General features: G+C 45.0%; 1 protein-coding gene and 2 long non-coding RNA genes across 5 annotated transcripts; 1 reads left to right on the forward strand and 2 right to left on the reverse strand.

Moving 5' to 3' along the window:
• The first annotated feature begins 4,180 nt into the window (after positions 1-4,180).
• Sec24c (SEC24 homolog C, COPII coat complex component) lies at positions 4,181-26,861 on the forward strand. Of its 3 annotated transcripts, none has more exons than XM_070020578.1 (24): positions 4,181-4,269; positions 6,526-6,725; positions 9,061-9,196; positions 12,682-12,854; positions 13,066-13,434; positions 13,732-13,868; positions 15,103-15,171; positions 16,462-16,573; positions 16,757-16,884; positions 19,649-19,787; positions 20,003-20,118; positions 20,288-20,412; positions 20,556-20,747; positions 20,960-21,053; positions 21,272-21,388; positions 22,215-22,385; positions 22,813-22,909; positions 23,001-23,146; positions 23,269-23,407; positions 23,553-23,671; positions 23,766-23,945; positions 24,985-25,176; positions 25,410-25,499; positions 25,641-26,861. In XM_070020578.1, the coding sequence occupies exons 2-24, from the start codon at positions 6,554-6,556 to the stop codon at positions 25,779-25,781; spliced, it is 3,354 nt and encodes a 1,117-aa protein (XP_069876679.1). In that variant the 5' UTR covers positions 4,181-4,269; positions 6,526-6,553; the 3' UTR covers positions 25,782-26,861. The 3 variants fall into 3 exon arrangements, with proteins under 3 accessions (XP_069876679.1, XP_069876681.1, XP_069876680.1); XM_070020579.1 differs by having other exon boundaries at positions 4,220-4,298; XM_070020580.1 differs by lacking the exon at positions 15,103-15,171.
• Positions 19,269-20,560, reverse strand: LOC138825908 (uncharacterized). Its single transcript, XR_011371530.1, has 3 exons — positions 20,409-20,560; positions 20,059-20,111; positions 19,269-19,461 (listed from the first exon to the last, which is right to left on the reverse strand). It is a non-coding gene; the product is annotated as an uncharacterized lncRNA (long non-coding RNA).
• LOC138825907 (uncharacterized) lies at positions 24,837-26,309 on the reverse strand. The gene is made up of 2 exons (XR_011371529.1): positions 26,225-26,309; positions 24,837-25,172 (listed from the first exon to the last, which is right to left on the reverse strand). It is a non-coding gene; the product is annotated as an uncharacterized lncRNA (long non-coding RNA).
• Positions 26,862-26,885: the final 24 nt, after the last annotated feature.

The raw sequence follows: 26,885 nt of genomic DNA on the forward strand, positions 1-26,885 counted from the left end.
TATGTTTCCACTGCATAAATTTGTCCTACAGAAAGAGATCTCTGTGTTAAAAAACAAACAAACAAACAAGTATGATGCTGTTATTATGATTCTCAAGGCTAAAGTTTTCTGGAATAGATCCTCTCAGTGTTCTACTAACTGCTGATTGCTTTTGCGTACATTGTATTGTCAAAGAAAGCACAAGATTCAGCTGAGTACTGGGGGTTCACACTTGTAACCCTATTTACTCAAAAGGCTGAGATCTTAGGCTCATGGTTCAAAGCCAGCCCAGGCAGGAAGGTCTGTGAGACTTTTTTTTTGGTCGTGGGGCTTGAACTCTGGGCTTGGGCGCTGTCCCTCAGCTCTTCAGCTCAAGGCTAGTGCTCTACCACTTGAGCCATAGTGCCACTTCTGGTTCTCTGAGTGGTTTATTGGAGATAAGAGTCTCTGGGACTTTTCTGCCTGGGCTGGCTTTTAACTGTAATCCTCAGATCTCAGCCTCCTGAGTAGCTAGGATTATAGGCTTGAGCTACCAGTGCCCGGCTTCTGTGAGGCTTTTTTGTTGTTGGTGAGGGGGGCTTAGGGACTTGAACTCAGGGACTGGGCTCTGTCATTGAGCTTTTGCACTCAAAGGTAATGCTCTAGAGCTAGGTGCCACTGGCTCATGCCTGTAATTCTAGCTACTCAGGAGGCTTAGATCTAAGGATCACCATTCAAAGCCAGCCCAGGCAAGAAAGCCAGTGAGACTCTTAACTCCAATTAACCACCAGAAAACTGGAAATGGCATTGTTGCTCAAGTGATAGAGCTCTAGCCTTGAGCTGAAGAGCTGAGAGACAGTGCCCAGACCCAGAGTTCAAGCCCCACAACAGACTAAATAAATAAATAAATAAATAAATAAATGGGTTGGGAAGGTGGCTCAGTGGTAGAGCGCTTGCCTTGCATGCATGAGGCCCTGGATTCGATTCCTCAGCACCACATAAGCAAAAAGAGAAAAGCCGGAAGTGGCGCTGTGGCTCAAGTGGTAGAGCGCTAGCCTTGAGCTGATGAGCTGAGGGACAGCGCCCAGGCCCAGAGTTCAGGCCCCACGACCAGACCCTCTCCCCCCTCCAAATAAATAAAATGCTAAAGTTCTACCTCTTTAAGCCACAGTGTCACTTCCAGTTTTCTGGTGGTTAATTGGAGATAAGAGTCTCACTGGCTTTCTTGCCTGGGCTGGCTTTGAACAGTGATCCTTAGATCTCAGCCTCCTGAGTAGGTACTATTACAGGTGTGACCCACCAGCAATTGGCTTATGAAAGGTTTCTCTGTTTTGGTTAGTACCTGAGTTTGAACTCAAGGCCTTGCATTTGTTCAGCTGGTACACTATAACTTAGGCCATGACTCCAGCCCAGCTTTTTTATGGTTACTTTGGGGAGGCTCACATACTTTCCTGCCCATGTTAGCTATGGACCTGGCAGGAGCCATCAGCACCTGGTTAGGTTATTAGCATTTATTGAGCTCCATTAGGTTTTCTATATCTGAGTAGAGATATACAAAAAATAGTACTGTGGCTCAAGTGGTAGAGCACTAGCCTTGAGCAAAAAGAAGCCTAGGGACAGTGCCTAGGCCCTGAGTTCAAGTCTGAGGAATGGAAAAAAAAAAAAGAAAGAAAGAAAAGAATAAGCACAGCAACCTCTATCCTCACATTATGAATCCAGGCTCTACCACTTACTAGGAGAGCCATCTTAAGACAGAGGCCAAGCTGGGCACTGGTGGCTCACGCCTGTAATCCTAGCTACTCAGGAGGCTGAGATCTGAGGATCATGGCTCAAAGCCAGCCTGGGCAGAAAAGTCTGTGAGACTCTGATCTCCAATAACCACTAGAAAACCAGAAGTGGCGCTGTGGCTCAAGAGGTAGAGTGCTTGCCTTGAGCTGAAGAGCGCAGGGACAGCTCCCAGGCCCAGAGTTCAAGCCCCATGACCAACCAAAAAAAAAAAAAAAAAAAAGACAGAGGCCATCTACTTTTCTATGGTTGTAAGAGTAAATGAGATAAAGGAATGTGAAAATACTGGGCAGGGCTTCCAGACTAGAGTAAGTGCTCAATAAGTATTACGTGAATTTGGTGGACTATTAATCGATGGTCAAGAGAGTTACTTGGATGGAGAACTCAGTAACCTGTGGACCCATTAAACCAAAACTTTCTGGGACTAATTTTGATAAACATTCTTGGTGTTGGTTCTAGGGCTTGGACTCGGGGCCTGGTGCTGTCTCTGAGCCTTTTTGTAATTTATCACTTTGAGCAGCAGCTCTACTTCCAGCCTTTTGGCAATTAATTAGAGGTAAGAATTTCACAGCAGTCCTGTCCCAGCTGGCTTTGAACTTCAATCCTCAGATCTCAGCCCTCTGGAGTAGCTAGGATTACAGGGGTGAGCCACTAGCACCTGGCTCTAGAATTTATGTCTAGGGTGGGTTAGACATTTTCATTTCTAGTAAGTTCCCTGGTGATACTGATAATATTAATCTCAGAATCCACTGACTTCAATTATAAACTAAGGATAGGAGCAATCTGCCTTGTTTGTAAAGCATGTGCAAGGCCTGTTTCCAGCACAGACAAAGTTCATTTTTATTAAAATTTGTTTTTCAAACCATTTGTGCCTCAAAGTAACTATTAACTGTCAAGATATAAGAATAAAGCCTGGTATGGTGGCTCAAGCCTGTAATCCTACCTACTTAGAAGGTGAAAAATAAGAGATAGTAGTTCAATGCCAACCCTGTTGGAGAAACTCCATCTCAACCAATGGTAAATGCAATGGTGTACACTTGTCATTTTCAGCAACACAGGGAAGCCCAACTAGGAGGATCACAGCCCAGGCTTGACACTGCATAAAGCAAGACCCTACATTGAAAATAACCAATGCAAAAGGGGTCTAATTGTTGATACTCCCATAAGGGGAACATTATTTTTGTTCGCTACTCTATTTGTATAACCTAGAACATGAGTTAGTCCACCATAGTGCTCTAAAACTAATGGGATAAATAATGTTGAAAGGATTAAAAACCCTGACATGATGGTATAAACCTAAAATCCTAGCACTTCTAGCACTTAGAGGTGGAGGCAGGAAGACCACAAGTTCCAGGCCAGCTTGGTCTTCTGAGCTAGAGAACCTGTCTTATAAATATAAGGTGGGGGTGGGGGTGGGGGGAAGAGTATCACAAGTGTCACAAAGGATAGCTACAGCTTATTAGTCACCAAACAGGGTGATGATTGCTGTAGGAATTGTAACTCTTCCATCAGATGAGATATTTTATTTTTGGAAGAACTATGCACCCAGAAGGCATTGCTGCCGGGTGCAGGTGTCTCATGCCTGTAATCCTAGCTACTCAGGAGGCTGAGATCTGAGGATCATGGTTCAAAGCCAGCGTGGGCAGGAAAGTCTGTGGGACTTTTTGGGGGGGGGTTCCGGTCGTGGGGCCTGAACTCTGGGCCTGGGTGCTGTCCCTCAGCTCTTCAGCTCAAGCACTCTACCACTTACGACTTTTTTCCTTTTGCTTATGTGGTGCTGAGGAATCGAACCCAGGGCCTCACGCATGCAAGGCAAGTGCTCTGAGCCACCTTCCCAGCCCATCTGTGCAACTCTTATCTCCAATTAACCACCAGGAAACCGGAAGTGGCGCTGTAGCTCAAGTGGTAGAGCGCTCCCCTTGAGCTGAAGAGCTGAGGGACAGCGCCCAAGCCCAGAGTTCAAGCCCCACGACCGACAAAAAAAAAAAAAAAAACCACAAGGGAGAAAAGCTACTCAAGCCAGTGAACTGCAAAACCAGAACTCGAAGTAATCATGCGCATAGATGAACAGCAGAAGTCACTCTCTTTCACCTCCAGACTGTGCAAAGGGCAAGGGTGAGATCAACCTACGGAAATCAATGGGGTCAAGGGTTATCCGGAAATGGCTGCAAGACTCCAGATCAGAGGTCATTAGAACGTCACAACCTAGTCAAGGGAGGGATCTTGTCCAGCTCACTTGAAAAGGCCATAAAGTGACCAAGACATCTGAAAAAGACAAACAAAAACAAGCACAAATCTCGGCGGAGCCTCCCCAGAGAAACCCACGAACGGAAAGGAAATTTGTGCATGCGCAGCATCCGGGTTCTCCGAATGTGTGCTTACTGCCGACGTGGCAGAAGGTGTGGCTAGTCCTGGAGCGTGGGGGCGGGACTTCCGGGGGCGACGCACGACGGCCCTCTCGGAACCGGAAGTGGAGCCTGGGAACCTTGACGTTAGGAACGAAATCGAACCTGGATCTGGAGCCGGGTGAGGAGTGGCATTCGGGAGCTTGGGAGGTGGGTCGGAATGCAGAGGCGAGGCCGGGGTATTACTTGCCACATTGGACTCGGGTTTTAGGAGGAAGGGAGTAATTCTGCGGGCGGAGTTTTTGGAGAGACTCTGGTCTCATGCGTCCACCACCTTGGATCATTGCTAGACCCACCCTCCCTTCACCTCCGGGCCCACGTTCCGGCTCCCGCCTCCTTCCCCGAGCCTGTGGAATGGGGCCGACGCTCGTATCTAATGCACAGTGGACAAGGCCCTGCCTCTCATCGTGGCCGGGGAAGCCGACTTTGCTTCTCGGTCTTGCTGCCTGGCACTCCCAGGTCCCCCGGCTCGGCCACTTTCAGAGTTGTGGATAGCTTACCCCGCCTCCTAGAGTTGTCACCCTCCACTCGTCCACCTCGAAAGAAGTACAGACGAGTTGGACTCCAAGCTCATGAGTCTCTTGTGTGTGAGAGAGGAGGATTATTTTCTAGAGAGAAGGTCCTTTTCTCTCCCTCCTGACTTGGAAGATAAAAGGGAAGTGACAGCAGTCAAGCTTAATATCGGTGACCTGTGTAAGGTTTAGGGTTTGGAAAAAACATCTCCTGAGATGGCTTTGAGTTTCAAGGGTTCTAGTCCACAAGAGTAGCTCAGCTTTTCTAGTCAAGATGGCCCTTCCTGGCAAAGGGGAGAGGCCCATTGTTCCACTGCAGCACCTGTGAGGTCTCCTACTTCCTGGACCCCTCCGGTATACAGCATAATTAGAATGATAAGGCTGTCCAGAGTGGATGTGAGTCTTGGCAGGACTCTTAAAAGGCCCACTAACACATCCTTTTTGTTGTTGGGTAAGGTTGTAGTAATTTTAATAGTGGCCTACAATCATATAAAGCTTTTAAGGAGAGCTGAAGCAGGAGAGTTGAAGTGCATTGGGATTTAGACCAATCATAATCTCCTGCCTGAGGGATGTGGGACCAATGAACTTTTACATAAAATCTTACGTTGTTACAAATCCTTGAACTGTTTACCTGGAATTTGTGAAGATTTTTTTTAAATCTGTCTGAACTCAGTTCTAATCTATTGCTTTGCTAGAGATTTCAGGTATTCTTCACATTTGGTAATCTTAATGCTTCACTCTGTATGTGTGTGTCTGTGTGTGTCTGTGTCTGTGCGCCTGTCCTGGAGTTTGAACTCAGAGCCTGAGTACTGTCCCTGATCTTGTTTTGCTCAAGGTTAGCACCTTACCACTAGAGCCATAGCTCTAGCCACACTTCTAGCATTTTGTGATTATCTGTAGATCAGAGTCTCCTGAACTTTCTTGCCTGGGCAAGCTTTGAACTGTGATCCTCAGATCTCTGCCTCCTGATTAGCTAGGATTACAGGCATTAGCCACCGGTATTGGTGGGCTATCTGTCCATTCTGAATGGGAAGACTAGGGTTGTAGTAGCATGTGGATTATTATAGTTTAGCTGAAGAATATAATTTCTTTAAGTTAGTTACTCTAAAGTTTGTGTGAGTTGTGCACCAGTGGCTCATACCTATAATCCTAGCTGCTCAGGAGGCAGAGATCTGGATTAAGGTTTGAGTCAGCCTGAGCAGAAAAGTCTGAGACCCCATTTTGAATTAATTAGCAAAATGCCAAACTGGAGGTGTGGCTCAAGTGGTAGAGCACCAACTGTGAGCAAAAGAGAATGAGAAATTCTGAGTTTATGCCCTGGTACTGGCACACACAATAAAAGGTTTTCTTTTGACAGGGAAGAATTTTAGTAGGTCATTTTCAACTTTTAGCTTGAATGATTGAAAATGACTACTGCTCTAGAAAGTACTCAGCAGTTATTGAATTAATCGGTGAATGATGCTAGAGAGAATGAATAAAGAGTAGAACTATTGTTCCACTTACCTGTAACATCCTGGTAGTTTACCAGTCACAGGAGTCCTTGTGTGACTGAACACTAGAAATCATACCACCAGGGAATATAGACCACTGTTCTGTTCCAGTGGGTCTTTATGAAGTTGAAATGTATACTCTCTTGGCAGTGATACAGCATCAGGTTCACAGCAACAAAATCCTTGCTTTGAGGAAAGCACCTAGGTACTGGCAGAGAAGAAAATTACTGAGATCCTGTGTCTTAAGAATGATTAAGCTGATCACTGCCTGATAAGGTCAATCCCTTTTTAATCTCTACTGCCTATTCTGTTTAGGTGCTTTTTCTTTACAAAGCTTGTTTTGACTAATTTTTCTTTTTCTCTTTCATCTAATAGGTGAGAGCAAGTTGGGGATGCTCTCATAATGAGTGTCAACCAGTCAGCTCCACCTGTGCCACCATTTGAGCAGCCCCAGCCCATCTACCCAGGATATCATCAGTCCAGTTATGGTGGGCAACCAGGATCAACAGCCCTTCCTACTCACTATGGAGCCTATAATGGCCCAGTGCCAGGCTATCAGCAGACACCTCCTCAAGGTATGTTTCCAAGTTTCTTCTGTGCTAAAAAAGGAATCAGCAGTCCTCAGACCGTATCACTCTAGCAAAGGTGCTTAAGGACTGGAAGTGAGGAGCATTATTCTGGCTCTCTGAATCTGAGAATTGTGTGAGCAGTCTGTCCACATTTTAATGTGGGTGACTGTTTCTATCTTAAGACATCTAATGGTAGCATATCTTGGTTGACTGGCAGCTCACTTCCTGAAGGTGTCACCCTATACAGCCTCACCTAGCTGTATTGTTAAGAGCCAAATGGAAGGGTTGTGGTCACAGCTTCTGTAGTTCCTGTTGCCTAAGGTCTCCCCGAAGTCATTTATCTCATATATACGCACACAAATATATATATATGGAGGGGGTGAGAGAGAGAGAATGAATACCTTATATTGGCTCTTTTAATGACTCTGGGATGCATCTGCCTATAAATAATTCTGGGATGAAGTATATTTGTGTGCCTCATTTTTGGTACGTCTCATACTTTTTTATAATGTCACTTCTTTTCCTTTGATTGAGTTTCCTCCTTTTCTTATATACTCTGTAATACCAGGGAAATAAGAAATAACCCAGTGTTACATTAGATTGGTGTTTCATTAGGTTTTTATTGTGTATGTGTGTGTGTATGTGCACTAGGCATAGGACCTAGGTCCTTGTGTGTAGTATACTAAGCATGCTATACCACTGAGCTATACGTGATACCCCCAAGTGTTTGACTTCTGTTAATTTTTCAGAACAGCTATGTACTCAGTAGATTGCCCAGAAGGCATTTTTGAAAATTGTTTTGATTTTTGGTCGTTACTGGGGTTTGAACTCAGGGCCTCGAGACTGCTTGGGTAGCTTGCTCAACTAGTGTTCTACCACTTGAGCCATACCTTCAGCCCAGGCATCCTAAACTTTTAAGCTGTTTAAGAGAGTAGATTCTGTAAAGGGTTCTAGGAAAAAAAAACATGCCAAGGAATCATAGATAAGACTGAAAAAGAAATGATTACCATTTTAATTATAACTATGAAAAATAAAATCAGTGACATAGTAAAATTAGTTTTCAGTTCTTCAGAAGAGCTTTAGTCTGTGTTGGGACTTTGGTTGGACAGAGTCCACCTCTGTTTTGTCAAGTTCTGACTTATCAAAATGGAATTTGACATTGAAGAGAGAACTTTGTTATTGAGAAAAAAGTTATCTAGTTCTGTCTTGGTTAGTGAGCAAGTTCAGATTGAGTTCCATTCAGGCAGATTCTGTGTGTGATCTCTACTGAGGGCAGAGCAAAAGAAAAAAATTGAACCAAGGGCTGGGAAGGTGGCTCAGTGGTAGAGTGCTTTCCTTTGCATGCATGAGGCTCTGGGTTCGATTCCTCAGCACTACGTAAGCAGAAAAATCTGGAAGTGGCGCTATGGCTCAAGTGGCAGAGTGCTAGCCTTCAGCTGAAGAGCACCCAGGCCCAGAGTTCAAGCCCTACAACTGACAAAAAAAAAATGAACCAAGGTCAGCAACATTTTAAAAATGATTTGGCAAGTAGCTAATCACTTTCTACCTGGATTTCATGTGGAAAGGAAGGCTAAGGGTAGTAGAAGTAGTTTCCTTCACTTCTCTGATGGATGGAGTGAATGGAGCTTTTATGAGAATGTAGGTGGCAGCATCAATGAACTGTCCTGGCTGAACACTTGTGGAGAACAAAGTCTGACCTATGAGAATCCTCCTGAACCATGCATGTGATTTTGGAAGTTTCCATCCTTAGGAGTGGATGAATAGGATATGGTTAGGATATATAAAATGTATGAAGAAGAAAGTGGCAGAACAGTCTCCCTATGACATGCTTATCTTGGGGTTGGGGGTTTGTCTCAGTGGTAGAGCACTTGCCTAGTTTGCATAGTATGCATAAAGATGTGAGTTCAATCTCCAGATCTTAAAAAAAAAAAAAGAGAGAGCTTTTCTTTCTTGTAGCCTAGTTCAGTATATTACTTTGTTATCTTCTATACATCTTTCTCAAATATGCTTCCAAATTCTGAATTGTGGAGTAAGTTTTTTTTTCCTTAAAAGACTTCAGTTCTTCTTAAGAGTTAGAACACTAGATTTTACTAGATTGAGTGAGATTGTAGGAATACCCTGTATTGTTATGGCTCTGGCTACAGCTATATCCAAGTATACCTGTGTGAGAATTAAGGGTCTCTGTTGGACATCCATGTTTCGATACTGTTGTAACTACAGTTGCATGGTGTTAGAATTGAGTCAGTGAGAATCCAAACTTACTAATGTTTTGCTGTGCCTTCCTGGCTCAGAGTGTAGAAAGTTATTTCACAATAATTTAGTTTCTGTCCTTTACCCTCAGGTGTGTCAAGAGCCCCACCTTCCTCAGGGGTACCTCCAGCCTCAACAGCATCAGCCCCTTGTGGCCAGGCTGCATATGGCCAATTTAGCCAAGGTGATGTACAGAATGGGCCAAGTTCCACTGTTCACTTGCAAAGGTATGTACTTGGATTCACATACTCATAAAATTTGTCTCATGGAAGAGGAAAGGTTAAGATTATCAGGGTCTTTATCCTTTTTTTCATCATTTTTTTCTTTGGGATGTGTGTGCACATTGAGCATGCCGCACACAGGTGCCGACACATATACCAGTATTGGGGCTTGAATTCAGAGCTTCCCATTCAAGCTTAAGTTTTTCACTCAAGACTGGTGTTCTACCATTGAGTCGCACCTCTAGTTTCAGCTGTTTGCTAGTTAACTAGAGATAAGAGTCTCTGGAATTTGTCTTCCCAGAATGGCTTTGAACTGTAGTCCTTGATTTGAGCCTTCTGAGTAGCTAGGATTATAAGCATAAGCCACTGGCATTGGGCTCTCTTTATGTGAACTTGGAGGGTTTTTTTTTTTTTTTTTTGAGTTTTCTTTACTAGACATAATCTTCAAAAATGGGTGCATTGCTGCTGACCTAAGTGAGAATTGCAAGGAGGATTTCAGGTATATTTATGTCTCTCCAACTTCTCCCTTTCAGATGAGGCACTTAATAGGACTGATTGATTAAGTTTGGCTTGACCAGTCAAACAAGAGATACTCAAAGAAGCACTAAATGAAAGCTTCAGTGACTTGATAAACCCCTCTTTGCATTAAAGTACATTACAGCAGGGAAGTCATCTTATCTTGGGTTTTGGTAAATAATTTAAAAAGTAGAACTGTGGTGCCAGGCACTAGTAGTTCATACCTGTAATCTGAGATCTGCTGATTGGAGGTTGGGGGCAGACAAATCCAAGAGACTTTTTTTTTTTTTTTGCCAGTCCTTGTGCTTGAACTCAGGGCCTGGGCTTTGTCCCTGAGCCTCTCTGTGTTCAAGGCTAGCACTCTGCCACTTGAGCCACAGCACCACTTCTGGCCTTTTCTGTTTATGTGGCCCTGAGGAGTTGAATCCAGAGCTTCATGCATGCTAGGCAAGCACTCTACCACTAAGCCACATTTCCAGTCCCAAGTCCTTTTTTTTTTGTGCTGGCCCTGAGGCTTGAAATCAAGGCCTGAGTGCTATCCCTGAGTTTTTTTGCTCACTTGCTTACTTTTTACCACTTGAGCTACAGCTCCACTTCTGGCTTTTTCTGTGATTAATTGGAGATAAGAGTCTCACAAACTTACCTGTCTGAGCTGGCTTTGAATCATTATTCTCAGAACTCAGCCTCCTGAGTAGCTAAGATTACAGGTGTGAGCCACTGGCACCCAGCTACCAAGACACTCTTTTATCTCTAGCTAAACAGCAAAATGCTAGAACTGGAAGTATGGCTCAAGTGGGAAGAGTGCTAGCATAGAGTTCCTATTGAGACCTTAAATAAGAATCGAATTATATACTATGTGATATTTATAGCTGACTTACTCTGTTTCCAAGGCTAATCTGTGTTGTAGCATTTATCACTACTTCATTCCTCTTAATGGCTAGCTAATAATTCATTGTATGGATATATAATATTTCATTTATCCAGTCTTTCATTGGTGGTCATTTAGATTATATCTATCATAGTTGATTTTGGTTTTGTTTTCACTCTGGGTATCAAACCCAGAGTCTCATGTATGCTTTTGAAGTGCTCTATGACTGAACTGCACTTCTAGCATCCCTGGTTATTTATTTATTTATTTTAGATGGTTATATATTTGTGTACTGGAGCAGGTATAGTTCAGTGGTAGCGCTTGCCTGGCATGCTCAAGACCCTAGATTTGATCCCCAGCTTCTCCCCAATACCACAAAAAAAAAAGGAAAAAGAAGTAAAAAGTAGTTGAAGAGAATAGTATTTGAATGAATGGATAATTGAATGAATTAGTATTAAGGACAAATGGGAGAGGATAAAATGTAAAGTACTAGTTTGTTTAGTAGAGATAGAATATGGCTGGAAGAATTTCACTGTTAAGAGACTACTGTCAGGGCTGGGAAGGTGGCTCAGTGGTAGAGCGCTTGCCTTGCATGCCCGAGGCCCTGGGTTCGATTCCTCAGCACCACATAAGCAAAAAAAAAAAAAAAGCCGGAAGTGGTGCTGTGGCTCAAGTGGTAGAGAGCTAGCCTTGAGCTGAAGAGCTGAGGGACAGCACCCAGGCCCAGAGTTCAGGCCCCATGACCGGACTCAAAAAAAAAAAAAAAAGAGACTACTGTCATGATGAATTGATTAATTCCTGAAGTCCCCAAAGGAGCCTTTATGTATAATGTCCTGTGTTGTTGATATCTGCAGTAATGTCAGTGTAAAACACCCATATGCTTTTGCTTTGAGTTTGTTCAAAGTGTTATTGGAATGACTTTTTTATATTTAATCATCCAATGTGGCTATTCAAGTAACAAAGTATTGCTAGGTAGACCCAATGCTAATTGATTTGTCATTTCTCTAGGCCTTTTCTGAGATAGAGAACTTCTTCCTTTCAGTTAGTTCAAAGGCCAGATTTGGCTGATTTGTTTCTTTTTTTTTATTTTGGTCAGTTGTGGGGCTTGAACTCTAGGCTTGGGCGCTGTCCTCAGTTCTTCAGCTCAAGGCTAGTGCTATACCACTTGAGCCACAGTGCCACTTCTGGTTTTCTGAGTTTTTTATTGGAGATAAGAGTCTCATGCCTTTCCTGCCCAGGCTGGCTTTGAACCCTGATCCTCAGATCTCAGTCTTCTAAATAGCTAGGATTCCAAGTGTGAGCTACTGGTGCTTGGCTGGCTGATTTGTGTCTCTGATCTTATAGATTCTTCTAACATTTGCCCCAGGAGAAAGTAATAAATATTTTGGTTTATAAGTTGAACAATCAAATTACATTTGTTTGCTCTTACTTTTTTATTTATTTATTATTCTTTTATTTTATTTTTTTGTCAGTTGTGGGGCCTGAACTCCAGGCTTGGGTGCTGTCCCTCAGCTCTTCAACTCAAGGCTAGTGTTCTACTTCTTGAGCCATAGCGCCACTTCCGGCTTTTTTTTTGTTTATGTGGTGCTGAGGAATTGAACCCAGGGCCTCATGCATGCGAGGCAAGCTCTCTACCACTGAGCCAACCTCCCAGCCCCTTTATTTGTTTTTTTAATTTTAAGTAAGATCTCACTATGTAGGCTGGCCTCAAACTCTAAATCCTCTTGCCACACCTGCCAAGGACTGGGATTACACTTATGTACTACCACTCCCTGAAAATTCCTTAAGTGCTTGTTGTGTGCATGTGCTTCCTCTTTCAACTTCAAAGTTTGGATTACAAAATTTAGGCCTTTTGTCAACCATAGAACTGAGGTAGAAGTGGCAATAATTTACCTATCAAATTAAATAGTATTTGACTAGAGAGTGCTTGGCATATATTTATTGAATGGACCTCATGGAAAATAAGGTTTTCCACAAGTCATATCTTTGTAGATACTCAAGAATATAATTGACTTACAAACATCCCACTTCCTGTATGATGTGTATTTCTTGCTAGCTTCAAAGAATATCCCAGTCCATTCTTACCTCTGTTTCCTGCTCTTTATAGGCTCCCTGGCTCTCAGCAATTTGGGTCGCCATTGGCCCCTGTGGTCAGCCAGCCAGCCCTGCTTCAGCCTTATGGCCCTCCCCCAACAAGTGGGCAGGTGACTGCCCAGCTGGCGGGAATGCAGATCAGTGGTGCTGTGGCCCCAGTCCCTCCCCCTTCAGGGCTGGGCTATGGTAAGTTACAGGGATCACAGGAACATTACTATCCCCTTCTTTTCAGAAGGGGATATGCCTAAATTCCTTCTATTACCTTTTTATTTTTCCTATGACTCTTTGAATCCCAGGTGATAGGACAGTTATGACTAACCATCTTGTGGGAAGTGAAATCATGTGCTGAACAAGGAGGCAGAATGACCAGGCTCCTGACTTGATTTTTCTCTTTCAGGCCTACCAACACCACTGGCCTCAGCCTCAGGAAGTTTCCCTAACTCTGGTCCATATGGCTCTTATCCTCAGGGCCAGGCTCTTCCCCTTAGCCAGGCCCAAGGACCTCCTGGAGTTCTGCCTCCCCAGCGATCTGCCCCACCACTGGCTTCCAACTTCACCTCCCCAGCTTCAGGGGGTCCTCGGATGCCTTCAATGACTGGTCCACTCCTGCCTGGGCAGGATTTTGGGGGTCCACCAGTGAGCCAACCCAACCATGTGTCCTCAACTCCTCAAGCTCTGACCCCGGGCACCCAGATTACTGGGCACCCAGGACCACTACCACCTATGCACTCCCCACAGCAGCCAGGCTATCAGCTGCAACAAAATGGTAAGTTGTTTCTTCCCCAGAGTCTGACTATCACCAGTGGCTTCAATTAGTTAGTAAAGTGGTTTTTGTTTTTTGTTTGCTATCTGATGAATTAAATGGACACTTGGGGGTACTGAAATGTGGGGCTTATAAGTCATTCTTTCAGTTCAAATAGTATATCTTTCCTTTGAATGACTTTACTAGGCATTGGTGTATCTTATAGTTCTGTGTTTCATAGGTCTGTAGTTATTTCCATGGTTCCTTAAGAAGAGACAAGAAGGGAATTTTGAGATTATCAACTTTGTGCCTGTTTCTCAGGTTCCTTTGGACCAGCCCGGAGCCCTCAGGCCAATTATGGAAGCCCCTACCCTGCAACACCCACATTTGGCAGCCAGCCAGGGCCTCCTCAGCCACTGCCTCCTAAGCGCCTGGACCCTGATGCCATCCCCAGTCCTGTAAGTAGATGCTTGTGGTCCAAGAGAAAGGCTTTGTGTCTTCCAGAGAAGCAGGTTGATCTAGGTGAGATGTTTATCTAGCATTTTCTGAGAATCATTCCCCCCTCCTTTTTTTTTTTTTTTCATCTTTTTACCAGCCCAGAAACTATGTATAATTTTTGACTCTCTGAACTAGAATTTGAAGTTCCAGAAATCTTTTAGAGGCAGTTTGATTCCAGAGTTGCCCAGGGGATAAAGGGAAGCCAAGAATGCTCTTCAATATCAGTAAGAGTTCTGGGTTGAGTGCTGTGTACTGTCATTATTGGACATATGTGGTATGGTCACTTTTGCTCTTCTGTGGAATAGTGGCTGGGTCTTTTTCCCTTTGAGCTAATAGGACAACATTCTTCCTATTAAGTATAGCAGGTGGTTACTCTTTGGTATTAGATGTGAAGCCAGATAGCTTCACTGGTTCCTCTCTGCTGCTTTTTGGATAATGTTGAAGGAGAACGTCCCCAGTATTTTCAGTCAGTAGATCCCTGCTGTGTAGATGGGAAGAGCAATCTGCAGTATATGAGATAAGTGTTTATGAAGTCCCACCGAGGAAGCTGCTTCTCACAAGAAGAGGTGATTTTCACTCTTAGAGTCATCAGAATCCCTAGGCCTTCCCTATCCAACTTTGGATGGAGAATTACTAAGTAGAGGCTATATCCTGTCTGTGACATTGCTGTCAGTTACCTCACCATGCTTAGCCATTATCATATTCCATTCTGTTCTCTTCCCTCTTCCTTTGGGATCCACCATAATGAAAGAGCCTGTTGACTAAGGGATACCCAATAGAATTGAGCAACCCTTCCTATTCTCTCCTCCACAGTGGGAAGGAGTCTGATTGGATGCAAGGAAGGCTACTTTGAGCACCAGAAGAGTCCTTAGATGGGAGGTTTGGCCTTTCAGAGGGGACATTCCTCTTCTTCCTTAGGGTTTCTCCCACTCAACCAGTCCCTGTAGAGTGCCTGCTTGCCTCCTGATTACTTCTGTTTCTGATCTTGCTCTATCATAGTCTCAGCTATTGACCTCTGTGTTGGGCCCAAAGACTTGGAATTTCCACTCTAGAGAGGGCCTGATTCCAGCTGTCAGAGCTGGGCTCCAGCTCTTGTCTAACTCAAGCAGGGTTGAGAGAAGTAACATCTACCTCTTGTTCTTTTGTCTCCCTCCCTGTGTTTCCCTGCTGCCTTTATTATTAAAACACTAAAAGCAACTCAATGAGCTGCCTCCTCAGCAGAAAACCAGGCACAGAATAGACCCTGATGCCATTCCTAGTCCAGTAAGTGCAGGGGGTGGGTGTGTGTGCGCGTGTCATCCCTGTGTTACTGCCACCCATGCATGCCTATGACCTCATCTTCACCTCATCCACCATGTCCATCCCTCTCCAAACGCTTCCCTTAACCCTTCTAGATCTTTGTGTTTACACGCTGAAGGATATGCATGCCTCAAATCACCATCTGCTAAAGAGGTAGCAAGCTGTTGGCAGTACCTTAAGTATGGATGGTAGATGGTCAGACTCTAAAGGGAGAGCTAGGTTTCATGTTAAGCTTTAGTTTTAGTCCTGCTGGCTCCTCCAGGAGCTTATATGTGACATAATGGAACAGGACAGACATGAGCCTTCTAGTTTGGGATGGTTTGTCTACAGCCTGTTGTATAGAAACATTTGTGTAGGTGGTTACTAATATACAGGTTCATAATATCTCAAACTAGCATTTCTTACAGGGGAAGGAACTGCTGGTTTGGAAAAATGTGGGCCATTTTATCATCTGGAGAGTTTCTGACTCTGGAATATTTATAAAGTTCAACCTTTCTGCTGTGGGATACAGTGTCAATTGCCTTTTTTTTTTTTTCTGGTTTTACCAAACTCATCTTGAAGTAATTGACCTAAGGTCATCAGCCTTCACAAGGATCTGATTACCAGCTTTGCATATCCTTTCCCACCTGCCCTTTATTGTGTCTGTCAAAAAGTCAAGGAGGGGGAAGGGGATGGGAGCATTCTGAGGACCGGGTACTTACCCTCTTCTGTATATCCCCACTGATGCTTACCTGAAAGGAAGGCAGCATCTGCTTCCTCACCTTACCCAATCATCTCTGGCTGTTTAATTCTCTCCTCACATGTCCCTTGTTAATGTCATTGAGTATAGAGCCATTCTAGGTAGATTCATTTTTACATGGTAATTGTTGTCTATTTTCCTGTTCTGATTTAATGTCTCTTGGGGAGAGGAGGGAGAAGGCTAGATGGGGGAGGGGAGTGGCAGCTAATCATGTTTGATGGTCAGTGATCAGAGTTTTCATAGATTGGGAGGAAGAAGAAAGTGCTCATCATCGACTTGGAGTGAGAGGGTTTCATCAAGAAGCCCATTCTCAATGTGGCAGCTGGCTGTAGAGTAGATTAATATGGTTGCATTAGATTTGGTCTCTAGAGGGAGAGCAGGCTTCGTGACTGAGGTGTTCTTTGGCAAATAGTTTCTGTGCTGCAGCTCTAGCCTGTCTTTCTCCTGACCCTCTGGGACCTGACAACACTTCCCTTTTCTTCTGTGCCCTCACTCATTTCACTTCTTCCTCACAGATTCAGGTCATTGAAGATGACAGGAACAACCGGGGTTCAGAGCCATTTGTTACTGGTATACGGGGCCAGGTGCCACCCTTAGTTACCACCAACTTCCTGGTGAAAGACCAAGGTGAGGAGAACATTCCTTCCTGTAGGGGCTTCTTCTCTAAGGTTATAAGCTGTGGATGAGGCTACTGTCAGTCTTTAACAGAGAGCAGTTCCCTTATCAACGATTTCAGGTGAACCACCAATAGAGAGCTGGTATCCAGAGAGATTCTGTGACCTGAATCATGTCTTCTACCTCTTCCTTCAGGTAATGCAAGTCCTCGATACATCCGATGTACATCCTATAATATACCTTGTACATCTGACATGGCTAAGCAGGCTCAGGTGCCCCTGGCAGCTGTCATCAAGCCACTGGCAAGTCTGCCCCCAGAGGAGGTGAGTCAGACAAGGGGCTAGAATGTAATGAAAGGGAGGGATGGTGGGGAATCCTTACTTCTTCCTAGGTGTGATTCTGTCTGGCATGTTAGAAGATCTTTTGATTACAAGGATGGAGTTGTAGCTTTCTTCCATGCCTGAAGGGAATGGCAATGGTGAGCCCAAAAACCCAAGAAATTGCTATGTGGTGCCAGAGTTCATAGGAGAAACAAATTATATGAAAAGAGGCAGGATGTCCAAGCTCTTCCTGGTGGCTCAAACTGATAATCCTAGCTACTCAGGAGGCTGAGATCTGAGGATCATAGTTCAAAACCAACCCGAGCATACAAATTTTTTACCAAGTAAAAAAGCTAGAAATAGGGCTGGGAAGGTGGCTCAGTGGTAGAGCGCTTGCCTTGCATGCCAGAGGCCCTGGGTTCGATTCCTCAGCACCACATACGCAAAAAGAAAAAAGCCGGAAGTGGCGCTGTGGCTCAAGTGGTAGAGCGCTAGCCTTGAGCTGAAGAGCTGAGGGACAGTGCCCAGGCCCAGAGTTCACGCCCCACGACCGGACCCAAAAAAAAAAAAAAAGCTAGAAATAGGGGCTGGGAAGGTGGCTCAGTGGTAGAGCACTTGCCTTGCATGCCTGAGGCCCTGGGTTCGATTCCTTAGCACCATATGAGCAAAAAGAAAAAAAAGCCAGAAGTGGCGCTGTGGCTCAAGTGGTAGAGTGCTAGCCTTGAGCTGAAGAGCTGAGGGACAGTGCCCAGACCCAGAGTTCAGGCCCCATGACTGGACCCAATAAAATAAATAAATAAATAAAACTAGAAATAGAGGTGTGGCTCAAGTGGTAGAGCACCAGCCTTGAGCAAAAAAGCCAAGGGAGAAGTGGCTCAGTTAGGAGAACACTATGTTCGAGTCCCAGTCTTGAACCTTAAAAAAAAAAGCCAAGCCGGGTGCCAATTGCTCATGCCTATAATCCTAGGCTGGATCTGAGGATTGAGGTTCAAAGCCAGCCTGGGCAAGAAAAGCCATGAAACTTATCTCCAATAAACCATCAGAAAACCGGAAGTGGTGCTGTGGCTCAAGCGGTAGAGCGCTCGCCTTGAGCTGAAGAGTTGAGGGACAGCACCCAGGCCCAGAGTTCAAGCCCCACTACCGACAAAAAACAAAAAAAAAAAAAAAAAAAGCTAAGCAAGAGAATGAGGCCCTGAGTGCTTGAGTTTAAGCCCTAGTACTGTCTTTGTTTTTTGTTTTTGTCAGCTCAAGGCAAGTGCTCTACCACTTGAGCCACAGCGCCACTTCCAGCTTTTTCTGCTTATATGGTGCTGAGGAATCGAACCCAGGGCCTCATGCATGCAGGGCAAGCACTCTACCACTAAGCCATCTTAGTACTGTCTAGCCCCCATAGTACTGTCATTAAAATAAATAAATAAACAAATAAAAGAGTCAATACCAACTTGTAGGGTGAGACAGCAGGTTATAAAAACCTCTCATTGGGCTGGGAATGTGGCTTAGTGGTAGAGTGCTTGACTAACATACATGAAGCCCTGAGTTCGATACCTCAGTACCACATACACAGAAAAGGCTAGAAGTGGCACTGTGGCTCAAGTGGTAGAGTGCTAGCCCAGTGCGAAAGAAGCTCAGGGACAGTGTCCAGACCCTGAGTTCAAGCCTTAGGACAGGCAAAAAACAAACAAAAAAACACACACACACAAAACCCCACAAAAAACCCTCTCATTGCATGGTCATTTCTTTTCCTTATATACTCAGCATATAAGAAAAAAGGTAGCTGCTGGGAAGGTGGCTTAATGGTAGAGTGCTTGCCTTGCAGGCATGAGGCCCTGGGTTCGATTCCTCAGTACCACATTAAGCAGAAAAAGCTGGAAGTGGGTGCTCAAGTGGTTAGAGTGCTAGCCTTGAGCTGAAGAGCTCAGGGACAGTGCCAAGGCCCAGAGTTCAGGCCCCACGACCAACAAAAACAAAAAGAAAAAAGGTACAATAGGATCTAGTATTCTGTCCTTCACCTGAAACAAGCATGAAAAAAAGAGCTCTTGAAAGCTGCTTATCTCAAACAAAACAAAAAGACTATCTTGGGTGAGAGGTGTGGAGCTGAGGTGCTTCCTTTGGTTAATGATGAGATATCTGGATTGAACGTGCAAGTGAAGTCCACCATCGTCCTGAAGTCATAGGTAGTGAGGGAATGTGGTGGGTTTCTGCAACAATGTCACCTTCTACAGGGAGGGTGGGGCAGAAGAGTCAGCAATCCGAATTGGCTTTGTCATCTACAATAAGGTGCTTCTACAATGTACATGTCCTTCTTTTTCTGGGTTCCAGTGAGGATAGTTAAACTTTGGTCTCTTATTTGTAGAATAACATCTGTCTAGGATATAGTAGGTATCAACAGAAATCTGTGGGTAATAGGGGAGAAGTCATATTTAAGGAAGAAAGCAAGAATCAAGATGCCTAGGGTGGAGTGGAGGGAATTTGAATACAGAGTTAGAAGCAGGAATCCTAGATAATCCTTGTTTCTCCAATATGTCCATGGCGGTCCCTGGCCAGTTTCACAGTCTCTTCTCTTCCAGGGAGAAATGTGTCCTAGAATGGGGCATAAGAAAGAACTGTGGAATTTATACTCTTAGGGTCATTTTCACTGTATTCCTTCCCTAGGCAAAATATCTGAGCCAATCCTCATCTTCCTCAGTGTTCTTCCTTTTCTGTGGCCACATATCTGAGCCCACCATAAATTCCCTCTGTGTCTGAGCCCCTTCCCTTTGCTTCATAGGCTTCACCGTATGTCGTGGACCATGGGGAATCTGGCCCTCTGCGCTGCAATCGCTGCAAAGCATACATGTGCCCCTTCATGCAGTTCATTGAGGGAGGGAGGCGCTTCCAGTGCTGCTTTTGCAGCTGTATCAATGATGGTATGGTCACCTAGGCTGGGATTCAGGGGGGAGGTCTTGATTGCATCTTCACTGTTCTTTTTCTAATTAGGTAAATGGGGTCCAGTTTTCAGGAGTTGGGGAAGTAGGGTACATATGGGGACATAGGGCAATAGAGTGATGGAGCACAGCTCAGCTAGGACCAGATTTGCAAGTGAGAATGAACCTTTGAGTAACATACTACATACTCCCCACAGTTCCCCCCCAGTATTTTCAGCATCTGGATCATACTGGCAAGCGTGTGGATACTTACGACCGTCCTGAGCTATCCATGGGCTCTTATGAGTTCCTGGCCACTGTAGATTACTGCAAGGTGAGAGAAAGTAACAGACACAGTGGGTGGAGGGTGATGAGGCAGCTAAAAATTGCTGGTATCATCACTCCATGCCTCCCCCTTCTTTGTCCCCTTCAATACTAACTGCCTCTAGCCAATTGTTCTGCTTATCATTTTCCTTTGCCTCCAATGTCTCCTTCTTTTGCAGAACAATAAGATTCCCAGCCCTCCTGCCTTCATCTTCATGATTGATGTCTCTTACAACGCCATTAGGACTGGTCTTGTTAAGCTCCTCTGTGAGGAGCTCAAGTCACTGTTAGACTACCTACCTAGGTGAGAGTTATAGAGCTGAGGTGCTTCATCTGGTTAATGGTGGGGTGTCTGGGTTGACTGAACAGTTGAAGCCTACTGGTGTCACAAAGTTGTGGGTGGTGGAGAAGGTGGACAGTTTCTTGTAACAGTGTCACCTTCCACAGGGAGGGCGGGGCAGAAGAGTCAGCAATCCGAATTGGCTTTGTCACCTACAATAAGGTGCTCCACTTCTACAATGTGAAGAGCTCATTGGCCCAACCACAGATGATGGTTGTATCTGATGTGGCTGACATGTTTGTGCCACTGCTGGATGGCTTCTTGGTCAACATCAATGAGTCTCGGGCAGTTATCACCAGGTAAGAGTGAGCTGGTGGGGATAAAGAGACAGTGGGGAGAGTACAATGGTAAAAAGCCAGGGAGTTGTATAGAGAGGTTCATAGATGGACAGGAGCTGTGGCTTAGGAGTTTTCAGAATCTAGGAGCCAGATAACTCTTCAGGGAATCAAGGACTGAGGCAGCTGAAGTCTTGTTGGTAATTTTGGTTGTCTTCTATTATTTCCCTCTTCAGCTTACTGGATCAAATTCCAGAAATGTTTTCAGACACAAGAGAGACAGAGACAGTATTTGCCCCAGTTATCCAGGCTGGGATGGAGGCTCTGAAGGTAAGATTGGAGTCCCTGGTAACCTAACCTCTGCCTTGCTTTTTTTCTCACCATTGTACCCTCTTGAAAATAGCCTCCATTTCTTCAGTGATTGATAAGTGTCCAGTAAATTAGTCTGTCTGACATAGTTGGTGCTTAATAATTGACAAGGAGAGAAGTGAATGAATAATGGGCAAATAAAGGAAAGAATGAACAAGTAGTCCTGTCTTTTTTCCTAGGCTGCTGAGTGTTCAGGGAAGCTGTTTATTTTCCACACATCCCTGCCTATTGCAGAGGCCCCAGGGAAGCTGAAGAACAGAGACGACAGAAAGCTGATCAACACAGACAAGGAGAAGGTGTGGGACTGGAAGGTTGGGGGAAGATTTCCCATTGCTTTGTAATAGAAAGGTGCTGACTTCCCAACACCCTTAGCTTTTCAAAAGGGACCGAATGACATTCTGTGGCTGCCAGCCTGCTCCAATATTCCCACACCTCTCTTAGCCCATCTCAGTCTTTGGACTTTGCTGTGTTTTTGTTTTTGTTTTGTTGTTGTTGTTTAAGAATTTTCTAGGGCTGGGAAGGTGGCTCCGTGGTAGAGCGTGGTAGAGCGCTTGCCTTGCATGCCTGAGGCCCTGGGTTTGATTCCTCAGCACCACATAAGCAAAAAGAAAAAAGCCGGAAGTGGTGCTGTGGGCTCAAGTGGTAGAGCGCTAGCCTTGAGCTGAAGAGCTGAGGGACAGCACCCAGGTCCATAGTTCAGGCCCCATGACTGTACCCCAAAAAAAAGACAAAAAAAAAAAAAAGAATTTTCTAAAGTTGGACACTGGTGGCTCACACCTGAAATACTAGCTACTCAGTAGGCTGAGATGTGAGAATCATGGTTCGAAGACAGTCTGGGCAGGAAAGTCTGTGACACTCTTTATCTCCAACTAACCACCAGAAAACAAAGTGGAACTGTGGTTTAGGGTGGTGTATCATCACTAGCCTTGAGTGAAAGAGCCCAAGGAAGTGCCCAAGCCCTGAGTTCAAGCCCCATGATCAACAAAACAGTTGTTTATTACTATTCAAACTCCCAATCAGTAGATCTGAAGTCTTCTAAGTATTTTAGTATCCCATATGACATAAGCAGTTCTTAAATAGGGCAGTGTCAAGATATTTAACATTTCTTCTGCTCCTCTCCAGACTCTCTTCCAGCCCCAGACAGGTGCCTATCAGTCTCTGGCCAAAGAATGCGTAGCCCAAGGCTGCTGTGTAGACCTCTTCCTCTTCCCTAACCAGTATGTGGATGTGGCTACACTCTCTGTTGTGCCCCAGCTCACTGGTGGCTCTGTCTACAAATATGCTTGCTTTCAGGTAAGGTGTAGAATTCTGGGCAGCTGATGGCAGCAGGAATGGGAATGCATTTATACATGGAGTGGCTTTTAGTTACTCACTTATAAATAAGAACTGTGTGGTGAAGTGTAAAATAAGTGAGCCCTTAAGGTGTAGAGTAAGGAGCATGGGCCTTAAAGTCCATCTGCTCCCTGCACTTACTGGTCTAGGATAAATGACTTGATTTCTCCCTCCTTTATTCTTTCATCTACAAAGTGGAAGTTTAATGCTTATTAATTAGACCTTGTCTATAAGTGCTTAAAAGTTATCCCAGTCATCATCAACATGATTATCATCTTCACTCTTACTACTATGACTATATAGGCTTGTGAAGTAGGAGGAGTGCAGGGGACTGGCTACGGCATAAGCTATGTGCTCAATAATGTTACTGTGGGCCTTGGGGGGACAGGTGGAAAACGACCAAGAACGATTTCTGAGTGACTTACGTCGTGATGTACAGAAGGTTGTTGGCTTTGATGCTGTTATGCGAGTCCGGACGAGCACTGGTCAGTCCTGGTTGGAGGAGCAGGTTGGGGGTTGGAAGGCAAGTGGCATCTGTCATAAATTTAGCCCACATCCTGTCTCTTGTGGCCTCAGGTATCCGTGCTGTAGATTTCTTTGGAGCTTTCTACATGAGTAATACAACAGATGTGGAGCTAGCAGGGCTGGATGGCGACAAGACAGTGACAGTGGAGTTCAAGCATGATGATCGGCTCAATGAAGAGAGTGGAGCGCTCCTGCAGGTGGCCCGCGGGAGGCACAGACTGGGGAGGAAGTGCTGGGTGTTATTCTCTGGGAAGAGGATGAGGAACAGGTGGACTTGAGAAGGATGAGGTATGAATCCCTGCTTTCTCCCTTCTCCTAGTGTGCCCTGCTTTATACTAGCTGTGCAGGACAGCGTCGACTCCGCATCCACAACTTAGCCCTGAACTGCTGCACCCAGCTGGCTGATTTGTATCGAAACTGTGAGACTGACACACTCATCAACTACATGGCCAAGTTTGGTAAGGAAAGAGTTAAGGTAGGGTGGAATTGGGGCTGAAAGGTCCAAAATGGTGAGTGAATCAGCACTCCTGGGTAGGTGTGATCATGGGGATGGCACATGTACCAGGTGGTAGACCAGTGACTGCTATGTCCCTTCCCATTCAGCATACCGTGGTGTTCTGAATAGCCCTGTGAAGACTGTGCGTGACACTCTCATTACCCAGTGTGCTCAGATCCTGGCCTGTTACAGAAAGAACTGTGCCAGCCCCTCCTCTGCAGGACAGGTAGGGAAAGCATGTTACTGCACAGATTGTTGGGATAGAGTTTTGCATTTGGAAGAGACTTATTCATTAAATTTTATTTTAATAAATCACTCAGCTGATCCTTCCTGAGTGCATGAAGCTACTCCCAGTTTACCTGAACTGTGTGTTGAAGAGTGATATCCTGCAGCCTGGAGCTGAGGTTACTACTGATGACCGGGCCTATGTCCGCCAGCTGGTTACTTCCATGGATGTGGCTGAGACCAATGTCTTCTTCTACCCTCGGCTCCTACCACTGGTGCGATTAAGGGTTGGAGTGGAGACTGAACTGAGAAAAGGGCCTCTGAGAAGGATGAAGAAGGGTTAACATCTGTATCTGACACTAAAGTGTTTTGTTTTTATTTTTATTTATTTTTTGTTGGTTGTGGGACTTGAACTCTGGGCCTGGGCACTGTCCCTCAGTTCTGCAGCTTAAAGCAAGCACTCTCCACTTGAGCCACAGTGCCACTTCTAGTTTTCTGGTGGTTAACTGGAGATAAGAGTCTCACAGACTTTGCTGCTGGGCTGGCTTTGAACTGTGATCCTCTTCTCTCAGCCCCCTGAGTAGCTAGGATTACAGACAGGCATGAGCCACCAGCACCTGACCTGTTTTGTTTATAAATATAATTTTATTGTTATTATTAAGGTGGTGTTACCATTTCATGTCAAGTAAACAGTACATTTCTTTTTTGGACAATGTCACCTCTTCCTTTGAATTCCCCTAGTTTCCCCCTCTTGTCCCTAAGTCACATAGTTCATTTTCCACATAGTACAAACCAATACCATGATTGCATTTGTTTACTTTTCTTCCCTCCCCTTCTTTCTTGCTCTCTCTCCCTTTGTCGTTATTGGGTGTGTGGCTTGAACTCAGTCCTTGAGCTCTTTTACTCAAATCTAGCAATCTGCCACTTTGAGCCACAGCTCCACTTCCAGTTTTGTGGTGGTTAACTGGAAATAGGAAGTCTCATGAACTTCCCTGCGTAGGCTGGCTTTGACTGCAATCCCAGATCTCAGCCTCCTGAGTAGCTAGGATTATAGGCGTGAGCCACCCTGGCTTCTCCCTCCCTTTCTGTATCACCCTTAACTCCCCCTAAAAAGAAACAATAACAAAAAAAACCCAAAAGCAAAAAAACCACCACCACCAAGAACATAAAAGAATTTGTTTTATATACATTTTACACTGACAGTTACTGAAGACCCCAGAAAGGGTAGTGTCTAGGGACTTGGCTTTCTGATTGGGGCTTGGCAGTTGTATCTTCTAGTCCTTGTTGACATTTTGCCCTCTTGTTTTGGTCTAGACAAAGTCTCCTATTGAGAATACCACTGAACCCCCAGCAGTTCGAGCATCCGAAGAACGTTTAAGCAATGGTGACATATATTTGCTGGAGAATGGACTCAACCTCTTCCTCTGGGTGGGAGCAAGTGTTCAACAGGGTGTTGTCCAGAGCCTTTTCAACGTCTCCTCCTTCAGTCAGATCACCAGTGGCTTGGTAAGGGAAGGGAGTCAAGGAGAATATGGGTGTGAAAGTATGCTTTGTGATGGAAGTGGGAGCCAATAAAATTAGTGTACTGATCCCTTTATATATTAGGGGACAATTGGGAAGTGTGGGGAAGGGGTGCTGTCATTCTTTTCAAGCTTGTTTCAGATGATGCATGAATCTGTTCTGCCTCTGTTGAACTCAAGAGTAGTTTATTATAAGGATGAATGAATTTTATGTTTCAGAGTGTTCTGCCAATTCTGGATAATCCACTGTCAAATAAGGTTCGAGGCCTCATTGATAGCTTAAGAGCACAGAGATCACGGTACATGAAGGTAACACTGATCTGAACCCTAGACTTCTTGCCTTGTCAAGTCCTCCCCTGGAAGGGGGTGGGGAGTGAACTGAATGACTGGGTCATGGGGTTTCTGCTTCATTTCCTTTGGTCCTGCCTCATAACTACGTTCTGGCCATAGTTGATCGTGGTGAAACAAGAAGACAAGCTGGAGATGCTGTTCAAACACTTCCTGGTGGAAGACAAGAGCCTGAGTGGGGGAGCATCTTATGTGGACTTTCTCTGTCATATGCACAAGGAAATTCGGCAGCTACTGAGCTAAAGCAAGTGGGTAAATAATGTAGGGTCCCAGGCCAGCTTCCAGAAAGTACCCCGGGATGGCAGAGGATTGGGATAGTTCCGTATCTGATAAGTCATGTATGCTGACCTCAGTCTCTGTGGAGGGAGGGGGGGATATAAGGAGACACCTTTCTGGGCTCAAGTATGCTACCATTCTGTCATGTCCTGCTGATGGAAGGTGTCCCTGACTTCTCACTCTGCCCTCCTTTTCCTGCTAATCCTGTTGTAATGAATGTAGTTTCTCAGTTCACTGTATATGATTCAGTGTTGGGGGTTTGAAGGCACCCTGATACTGGCAATATTGTGTCCCTTTGGACCAGCCTCCAAGAGGAGGGGGCACAGGAAAGAGTGGGGGGGGTCCCAGGGGTTACTACAGGAGGTGGTGAATTTAGCTCAACAACTTCCTATATTAGGGATAAAACATACAGGTGCACAAGAGCTGGGAACAGACTCTGATGTAGAGAAATAATGTTGGTCCTTTGGGGGCCTGGAGGTCAGCAGCCAAGCAGTTACTGAGGGTGGCTGATAAGTTTTCTCTTGCTGCTTCCGCTGTGTGCACTCTCTTCCTTGCAATGATTGGAGATCACTCTGTGAAGAGAAGTACCTTGTCAGAGAAGAATGAGCCTGGGAACTGAATTGCAAAGTATACTAATACCCCGGAGAGATGCCAGCCCCATCTTGAGCTGGAGAAGCCCCAACACTGTATGGTTCTGTAGGGAGCCTGATCATCAACTTGCAATACCTCACAGAGCCAGTTCACATCCCACTCAGCTCCCGCTGGAAACATTGCTTCATCATGTCGGGGGTTGGAGAGACAGCTCGCTGGAGCCCTGTCCTCTTGTGCTGGGACACCACTTGGGCTTTGGTATTGATTGAGGGGCTGACAGTTTTCTTCCATCCCCAATTGGCTGGGGCAGGACAAGAGCTAGGACTGTTGGCCAGGCTTGCCTGCTCCCAGCCTAGGATGCTCCTGCTCTAGACTTCTCATTTCTCCTCATTGGTTTATTTTTCAATGCATCTTTAATTTGTAAAGAAATAAAATAAGATGTAACCAGTAGCCTTATCTTTATTGCGACGTCTTCTTGGT

Source organism: Dipodomys merriami, unplaced genomic scaffold (genome assembly GCF_024711535.1).
Source record: "Dipodomys merriami isolate MVZ:Mamm:240054 unplaced genomic scaffold, mDipMer1.0.p SCAF_14, whole genome shotgun sequence".
In the NCBI taxonomy this organism is placed as follows: Eukaryota; Metazoa; Chordata; class Mammalia; order Rodentia; family Heteromyidae; genus Dipodomys; species Dipodomys merriami.

Coding starts and splice junctions, on each gene's coding strand:
- Sec24c (XM_070020578.1), top strand. CDS start 6,554: ATGAGTGTCAACCAGTCAGCTCCACCTGTGCCACCATTTGAGCAGCCC. Junction 6,726..9,060: donor TCAGCAGACACCTCCTCAAG/GTATGTTTCCAA, acceptor CTTTACCCTCAG/GTGTGTCAAGAGCCCCACCT. Junction 20,119..20,287: donor CCACTGTAGATTACTGCAAG/GTGAGAGAAAGT, acceptor CTTCTTTTGCAG/AACAATAAGATTCCCAGCCC.